Genomic DNA, 9,388 nt, shown 5'->3' with positions numbered 1-9,388 from the left:
TGGCACGGTCCCCTGGTCGGACGCTCCGGCAACCCTTCGCCGCAATCGGGATCACCGAGCCACATGGTAACAGCTGCCTGTCGTTTACGAGATTAAATTTAATTTCGGTCTCACACGCCCGAACCTTTTGGCGCTTGAATCCTCCACCTCCCTTCAACAACGCCAGATTCATGAAAAACTGAACAAACCTCTCGACAATAACGATTACTTTGATAAGAATGCTGAATCAAGCGCTCGTGACCATTTGATCTTCCCGCGAATTCCTGGCCTGATCCGTCTTCGAATCCTCGTTTCTCCGATTCGTTTGCTCGCTTTTTGATTCCGTGTCTCCTCGGTCCTCTGCGCTTGATCTCTGAGCAGACGAGCCGAATATCCGCTTCTTGAATTCCGTCACTTTATCGATCAACGCTTGCAGACTCTCGAGAGTCTCTTTATCCGCTGGATTCTTCGTCAAAAGTATGCTTCTCAGATTCAGTGACTCGAGATACAAGTTCGTGGGATTTGATAATGTTTCCGGTGCGAAAAGAAGGCTCGGGGAAAAACTGTCGTAGTCTTCCTCGGCCGCTGGGGCTTTTGCTCGGCCACGATTTTTCGGGGACTTTTTTGACTCGGGAATTGATTGAACATAGTCATTAACCCCGATCTCATCCTCGTACTCGTCGCCCTGAGGATAATAATCGTCGTTCTGGTTTCGGTTGGGCGTGTCGGACGCCAGTTTTCTTATTGCTCTGTCTCTTACCTGTGGGGGCACGAGAGCGGTATTTTGTGACCGATTGTCATTTGATTAATCTTCAATCTCTGATTCACCGATTAGAAGAAAAAAAAACACACACACACACATCGCGGCAAACCTTTGAGAAAGGGAGGTGGAGGAGCAGCGATTTTTCTATTCGGCTATGCTTATTTCTTAACGAAAAATAACGTTCGAACTTACTTCGGGAATATTTTTCGACTCCGGATTTCCAGGTAACCTCGTGCCTAACCTCCGTAGCTGTAATCAACAAATGAAGAAGCGGTTTTCGTAGAATCTTCTCAGAATAAATGGGATAAATTTTAATCTTAGCTACGTACACTATCATTTTTATTCATCGGTACAATAATAATTAAGAAAGTTATTCCGATGATGGGCCGAGTCGATCGAACGATTATTCCTAAAATAAACTGTGGAGGCGAAGATCAATTTAACGAATGCTTTTTTTGGGATTCGGATTCCGACTTTCGATGAGCCGATTTTTCGTTTAAGTTCGAGAACTTTCAACGTGCAAAGTTTTCAAATATCAATCTCTACGATTGGAAATCAAGTGGATTCTCAATTGGGCATGGTTTCCGTCTCGCTGTAATCGCTTCTTGATTATTTTCTTTTTGCCTTCTCGCGAAATGATGATTATTATCATTTGCATGGATTTTTCGATTTGCCAGGATTATCTTGGGATTTAGTCTTATTCTGGCAGGGATCGTTGCTCGTTTTGTGGCAAGGATTTTCTTTTTCTCTCTTTTTGCCGGAATCTTTGGTCGGTTTGTCGCAAGGATTTCTTTGCTCCTTCCCTCCGCAAGGATCCTTTGACGTTTCGTGTTTTTTGCAAGGATCCTTGGCCGTATTATCGCAAGGGTTTTTTCTCTCTGCCTTTTTGCAAGGATTCTCTTGCCTCTCTGAGTTCGGCCGACCGGTACCGCAGTCACCGCTGCAGTTGACACGCGTCGCGTCACACGCCTGAGGAAAGACACAGACGACTCAGCGTTTCAAAGTACAAGCCTCGCTCGCCTTGTTTTTTCAGCGAGTAGGGCACGCGAAGGGTGTACAAAAGAGCTCAAATTTTCTATGAATTTAGCATGCGCATAATTCGCCCTCTGGAATCATACGCTCGATCAAAAACTATTTTAATACTCGACACGCGAGCGGAAGACGAATTTCCGAATGAGCTGCTTCGCCAGCAACAGCCTAATATTCCCGACGGAAGCGTTCGATACATTTTTCAATTTCCTTCCGAGCTCGGAATAAACAAAACGTAAGAAATTTCTTTTCAAATACGACAATTCTCGAGAGCTTAACAATCGGGACGCTAATTTAAAGAAAAACAATTTCAAAGTTCCACTGAAAAAATAATCAACTGGAATCGGAGGACTGCAAACTTCTTCATGGCGATCGTGGATGACAGAAATCCGTCAACCTTTTTTTAACGTCGCGATGATCTTTGCAGCATTCTCCAACTTCGGCTTCACACGCATTTACGAATCCATTTTTCTCCGCAGGATTCCTACCCGATTTGCTTTTTCTTCTTTCTCTTGAGTACAAGAAACGTCCAAATTGAGATCCGGTGAATCAACTGGCATCTTGTATTCGCTTGATAACAGAGTCCTCCGTCCGTCGAGACTTTTTGGAAGAATTTCAGCATTTCGTTCCAGCGAAAAATCGCATTTGCACGCCGGACAGTTTTATCGATAAAACCGTAATGTTCGATAGAAAGTGGATTGAAATTGAGATTCGAGCAATTAAAGCAACCGGGAACCAACGATGTGGCCCTGATTCGGTCAAACATTTAAAAAACGTCGCGAAACTTTAGCGGAATTCGACTGAATTCGATCAGATATTAAATCTTGAATCTCCAACACGAATAATTTCATTGTTTTCTGGCAAAGCTGGAAATTTACTAGCAATTTTGTACCGCGATTTTGTTTTCGAGTGTTTCTGGTCCTAGAAATAACGAGCGAGCTCAGAATCGACAAACCCTTCAAGGATACGTGACAATGAAAAATGCCTGGAAAAGCGAACGTTTCGCGATGCATTTCAACGATTCAATCTTCAATACCCCATTGATCGGTTTATCGCTCGCCGCAATTTCAAGTGTACAAACATACCAATTAGTTCATGCTGGAGATTCGGAAATGTTGTTAGAAGAGGCCTACCTGTGAAAAGGAAGGTGAATATGGCAATTTGTCAGATTGTGTCTGAGCCAGCTGTCGACCTGGGAGTGTCATAGAGTCCGTTGGAGTAGTTGGCATTCGGCTGAGAACCCCTATCAGACCGGTGGCTCTGGCCTGAAAGCAGGTGATTCGGGGGTACGACGAAAAATGCATTAGCTTTCAAGCTAAAGTATAAGTTTATCGGTACTCGGCGAGGAGTAATTTTCTATTAGGAACACTTTACGTCGAAGGAAAGATAAATTAACGTACTTCGGCGAGTGGAAATCTCGTTATCGATCTTTGCTCCGAAGCGTTCGTTTTGTTTTTCGAGTTGGCATTTCCCGGGGAGTATTCGAGCTCCTTGTTCCTCGACTCAATCAACGTCTGTAAACCCAATTAATTTGAATTGCTCTTTTAATTGTCCTGCCGAGTCTTCGAGGCTCGTAAAACTTAGAAGAAAATGTTTTTTCGATGAAAGAACACCGACGAGCATCCAAGACTCGAGTTTCGTTGTGTTGTTTTCCACTGAACTATTCGCCACCGATTTACCCTTTCTAAATCCAATTCCCGATTCGGGAAGTAAGAAAGCAGCCCATTTTTCATGGGGAATCGCCTTTGGGATAATTTTTCAGTCCGCAAGCCCGCCGAGTTGCCTGATCCTGAGCTGTTCGTCGACCTCGACTTCTCTGATCTGACGAGCAGTCGAGAGGATCGTGACCTCGAAGGGTTATTCGATGCTTCTTTCAATTTCGCAGCATTTTTCACGGACAGCGATACCGTCTTGTTTATTTGCCGCGTAGTTCCGAAGAGCGTCGTCTAAACGGGGCAAATTAATCATTTCGAGTAATTCTACGATCGAATTCATTCGATCCTGAATCAAGTCACGAATATATTTTATCGGTTGGCATTAAACGTTCAATTGGCTTCGGAATAAATGAACTAATTACTTTCATACTATCGTCGCCAGCGTAATACTTTCGTTGACCGAGATTCTTCACGACAGATTTTGTGAAACGAGAAAACATTGTGATCGGACGTTTTTAATTTTTAATATCAAATATACCGTTACTTGAGATTTTCTTTAACGTCGTCATCGGACGCGTCAATTTTCCAAAAACTGCCAGATAAACAACCGTCACTTGGCAACGAAAATAACGCGTGGATTGTTTCGAGCGTGTTGAATGCTGCTCAGCCTCGTGCCAAGAATTCTTCGGACCAAGATTTCCGAAATTCCCCATTTCGATGTTGCTTTAGATTTGAACAAAGCTCGTTTGCCATTAGTCAATTAACATTAAAAACTACAAGAAAAATCGTGCTAAAGAGTGCATTTCTTTGGAATAATCTCGAATAGCGAAACTTTCTCTACAACTTAAAACGAATTCGTTCAATTGTTTATGTAAGATTATCGTTGACGAGAAAAAAATCCACTTTTCCTAACAAGAATCCTTCGGTAAAGAATAATTTGATTTTATCAGCACCGATAATCAGCAAAGCTCAGGAAACTGCAAAAAATCTGTAGACAAAGTAGATTCCCACGGTACCGGAATGGAATTCCAGTGGTAAATGGGAATGCGAAGATTTTACTTGCCCTCGATAACGAATATGACGGCTGGCAAAGTAGAAAATCCGATTAATGTACCGACACATGATAAAAGCGACGATGATTACCAACAACAGGTAATTGACCGAAGCAGAATTTTAGCGAAACATTTGAGCCCAAACAAAACTCGAATCGGGGAGTCGCACATGAAAAAAGCGAGCTCAATAATGGGGCATTACTTCAGAACACTCCGGTTTTATTAGACAAACGACAACATTATTTTACTTCGTAGTAGGGCATTCAATGGCTCAGTGCAAGCTCATGCGAAATATTTTATAAAAACCCTCTTCTCAGTGATCAATGTTGTGCCAAATTTCCCAAACTGATGTGGCTGCATATATTTGGATAAAAAGCAGGCGATTGAAGCTCGTTCGAAAAAATGTTTCGTTGAACACTTGAAAAGCAATCGATGAGAAAAAATAGTGATCATCCGTTGATTCATGAGTTCAGTAGCCTTCGTCGGACCACGTGATGACGTAATCCGGATATTTTTTCTTCAGCAGATCAACAGAGATGCGGTGATCAGCTTTTCCAAATCCCTGGTAACCGAAACAGAGGAAAAGTGTGCGTGAGTAATCGAGCGTCAACGTCGTCATTCGTTTCAACTGAATTGCGTTTAATTGCATTCTCATTATTGATCGAGGTTAATCAGCGAACGAAAGCATGGAAATTGGAACTCTAAAAATCGTGTGTACACGCAAAGGGAGAAAAGGAAAAAAATTGACGGCCCACGAGTTCCAATTCTCAACGAAAACGAGCAAACCAATCTCGTCGAAAACTCGGCATCGAGTCGAAAGAAGTCTGAGTTTCCAGCTCCATCCAAACAGAGTGGAGACACTAATTCGTTTGTCTCTGAAAAAGCGATATTGTTTTACAATATTCTAGTTGATTGCATAGCCAGAATCAATTTTATTTCACAATTCCGTAGCTTTATCATCGGAGCCCAGATTTTTTTCTACACACCAAGAAAACAAACGTTTCTCTGTTCAGATAGTGAAGCAAAAAATCACAAATATTGGATCAATAGTCGCTGTCTGGCATTGGGCTTTATCCCTGTTTTTTATCAATATTTCAAAGGTATTATAAGCCTTTCAGGATCATAAATTGTTCCCATTGATCCGATTGCTGACAAACATCCCGACGACTATGGATATGACGTAGTTTTATGGAACAGTGAAAAGACGGAGGAGAGAGCACATGACGAGTTACGTCTGTACGTCGGATATATTTACAACGCAATCAACATTTCGTACGGCGAAAATATCCACGTGCACTTTTTACGATATATTTTTATACCTCTTCTCGTTCTATTTTTCTTTGTATCATAATGTCAAACTTTTAAAAATGAAACTCAGTAGATTCTGTGTAATTTATCGCGATAATTTTGAGCGCGTATACAGGATAAATGATCACCAGTTTAGTTACATGGTAACATCGATTGATAGTTGCCAATATTTCTTCCACTGTGACCTTTCTGTTACTATTTTATTATTTCATGAATATAATGATATTTGATGCAGAGAGTCGAATGACGTTGAAATTTGCAACGTTGGAGTCCGACGAAATGATAAAAAAAAAAAAAACTCTCCAGCATTTCCAGAAATTCTCCAATTTTGTTTCGCCTACCGAATTTGCAATTCGCAGTTTTTCAATCTACACCAATGATTTCGTGAAATAAAAAATGAGTGAATTATAAATATTTTATTCGTTAAATTCGTTGGCATTTATCATGATTTTTTTGCGTATAATGATGGTAATATCGATGGCTTCAATAAATACCTGGGAATATCCATAAACGTTGATACTTTTAGCAGTGGCATCATGATTGATTCTGCCACCCCCGACGCATTCGGTGTCCAATCCAGGCCCAAGAGGCTTTATTTCATTGGCTATTTCATCGTAAATGTCGGCTGTAACGAGAAAAAAGGGGGCTTTCATGAGGCAAATGGAATAAAAAAATCCTGAACCGGAGGTGAAAACCGATGGAGAAAAAATCGAGTGGAATTTAGTCCGATTGATGGAACAAACAAGCACGAATCGTCTTTTTACTAAATTGGAATATTTCTTGCTGTAAAACGAGTTTGCTTGTAAATCTACAGGAGAATTAATATCTGAAGAGCTTCCTGGCTGAGTATGATGAGAATGACAACGCATCGATCGACGTTTATCGAAGCGCCATCGAAAACGGACGAACCGCGAATTTTACCGAACGACGTTATACAACATGGTCGAAGGAGTCTCTCGCGCATAATTAAACCGAGTTAAATGCACTACGATTTATTACGCAAATATATATATATTAATCGTTGTCGCAAAGCCGGTGTGTGCGGAGGAGGGAAAGAGGAAGTGGAGGCAACGAGGGCGGTCATCCGTTGGGAAAAAGCTTTCACTCGTTCAACGATTTGATTTAACGAGTAATTGAGCGTAAAATAATAATAGAATCTCGGAAAATATGATTCTTTTTGAAGCGATGGAAGATAATATCGATTTGCGTGCATTGCTCTCTCTTTCTCTCTCTCTCTCTCTCTCTCTGCGACCCATCGACAGATTCCCTTGAACTGGACGTAATCGATAAATGTTCATCCTCGTTATAGCAACTGATGATTAATTTCGATCAACACGCATATTCGTTGTGCAACGATTTTAAAGAGAACCACATGTTCTGACCGGCCCATAAAACGTGACTTTGCGTACGGAACTCGCTCCCATTCAACGGGGTTGTAGCGAAAAGCTTTAATCCTTTAATCCCTTGTTGCTGGTACTCCGATATTCCAACATCGAATCCATTCGACGAGGATTTCTGATTTTCAATAACAAATTGATGTTTAGCCCGAGAGAAAAGATTTAGGAAAATATTATTAATGTGTTTTTTGCAAACACGCTTTACATTAAACTCTCATTTTTATGTGATTTCCGAGGCTTCGTCGTCACGAACACAAGCCACACGAGCATCGCTTCGCTCATGCTCGTCGACCTCGGAGCACACAGTTTTAATCGAACACAGATCACGATTGCTTCCCCTTGATAAATGCCGGGACCTTGGCCCGTCATGTCCCGTCTGTCAACAAGGATTAAAAGGAAACCGCCGTAGCCGCAATACACCGGCTGTCATAGAGAAAGCCACGAGAACGGGTGAGGAAATAACAAATTCATTTGGGGAAGAGCCTCGAAAACGTTGTCACGCGAAGCAGCATCACCCGGTCAATTTCGAGTCGAGAGAATTTACGTCGCAGTTTATAATGGTCTGGCTGCGGGAAGCACACGTTAGAAATTACCCGTAATCGATTATGCCTTCGATCTCGCTCCCAGTGGGTACTAAAAGCAGCTTCGAGTTTCCCGGTAAGTGGCAAACGCGGTCCGAGGCGCATATCCTCAACTTTCTGTAAAGCTCTTTTATCATTCGCCAACTAAGTTTTCGGGTCGTCGACAGATTCGAGGACCCAATTAGATCGCTCACCGGATCTTCGTACACGATTAAAACATCAACGCTTTTCAACGTTGACTTGAAATTTAAAAAAAAAATACACCGAAATTCTAAGTTCAAATTACTCGGTTCAAAACGACCGTAGAGATAACGAATCGAGTCTCGGCTTTCACGAAGCGATCGAAAAGCTTCTTCGCGTTCGTTCGAAATTCCATTCGCTCGTGATTTTATTGAGTAATTCGATGTCTCATTGAAGAAAAATTCTGAATTTCCAATACTTTGAAGAAACTCTCGTGAAACCCGATCAATTCCTACGTGAACAAATTGAATTTTCCTCGCCCGTCGCTCCCAATTGGCGACGAATTATCTTTACGTCTGTGTTGAACTACTGGCGAAAGTGAACGAGAAATATAAACACTGAATTTTATCTCTACGCAATATGATGCTTTTCCAATACCGAGAAATATCGTGCATACAGCTTAGTTGGGCTATAAAATTGTTCGACTAAAAATGAAAAGATGGTAATCGCGTTTAGAATACGATATACGACGAGGAGACAAAAAACATCAATTTTGCAAATAATACTGTAGAAACTACGTTGCTTCACCTTTTCCCCGATGCCGATGATATATGTTCCGAGCGAGTGAGTTTCCAGCTGAGAATATTCCGAGGAAATTTTATTTACATGTGCATGATCCAAACGAAAAAAAAAGACGGAAACTTGATGCGTGGATGTTCAGGCAACACTCGCGCATTCCCTTTACGAGCGATCCAACGTTGTCTCCTCGTCGAGTTTCTCGTAAAATATTTAATAGCAAAGATCGATGGAGTGGTCTGGGAAGAGACACGCACCGTACGAGCGGAGTAATGCAGGAAGCTTTCTGTGTAATTTCCATAAAGCAATTAGCGCGCTCCGATCGAATTTTTTTAAAAAATCCTCTCTATTTTCCGCCAGTTTCATCATTCCTATAGAAATCTCAGTGAGAGGTTTACGTTTTAATCGCCGAACGCGATTCGAGTGCGCGAGTTTGCACAGAGTTCGGTGTTTTAAATACGCATTAATTTCGCTATTTCCAGGACGCTTTTGACGCAAAATATCATCCGGTCGGCGATATATTTTCTCATTTTGGATATTGAAAAATTCCGCGGAACAGTGAAGCCCCATTGAGACGACGCCTGAGCCCCTTTTCACGAGGGCATTAAAAATTCGAAATTTCGTAAAATTTCGTGTATTTATTTAACGGCTTTAGCTTCAGGTCTCGAATTCAGCTGTGGCACGAAAACGAAAACGTAAAAGCGAAACTGGAGCTTTACACCGTGAGCGCGGTCGGGACCGATATTGACTCGGTGCAACCGAGACTGACAGCCAGTTCCACTGGCAAGTTCTTCAGCTCGAAGATCACTCCGGCCGAGAAAACTTGAGATCGGACTAAACTGAAAGCATTTTAAAAGGGCCTGTGGCA

The 9,388-nt window shown here is 41.8% G+C and overlaps 1 protein-coding gene across 1 annotated transcript in view; it reads right to left on the bottom strand.

The window, feature by feature from the left end:
- Window positions 1–4,680: 4,680 nt before the first annotated feature.
- LOC122410765 (14 kDa phosphohistidine phosphatase-like) overlaps window positions 4,681–9,388 on the bottom strand; it is a 56,070-nt gene continuing 51,362 nt past the window's right edge. Inside the window, exons 3-4 of the mRNA XM_043419171.1 lie at window positions 6,281–6,411; window positions 4,681–5,040 (exon numbers count right to left, since the gene is read on the bottom strand). Of these exons, the coding sequence (XP_043275106.1) occupies window positions 4,948–5,040; window positions 6,281–6,411 (224 nt within the window). The 3' untranslated portion in view covers window positions 4,681–4,947. The remainder of the gene's footprint in view (window positions 5,041–6,280; window positions 6,412–9,388) is intronic.

This window comes from Venturia canescens, chromosome 5, assembly GCF_019457755.1.
Source record: "Venturia canescens isolate UGA chromosome 5, ASM1945775v1, whole genome shotgun sequence".
NCBI lineage: Eukaryota > Metazoa > Arthropoda > Insecta > Hymenoptera > Ichneumonidae > Venturia > Venturia canescens.
This window is presented reverse-complemented; position numbering and strand designations above follow the sequence as displayed.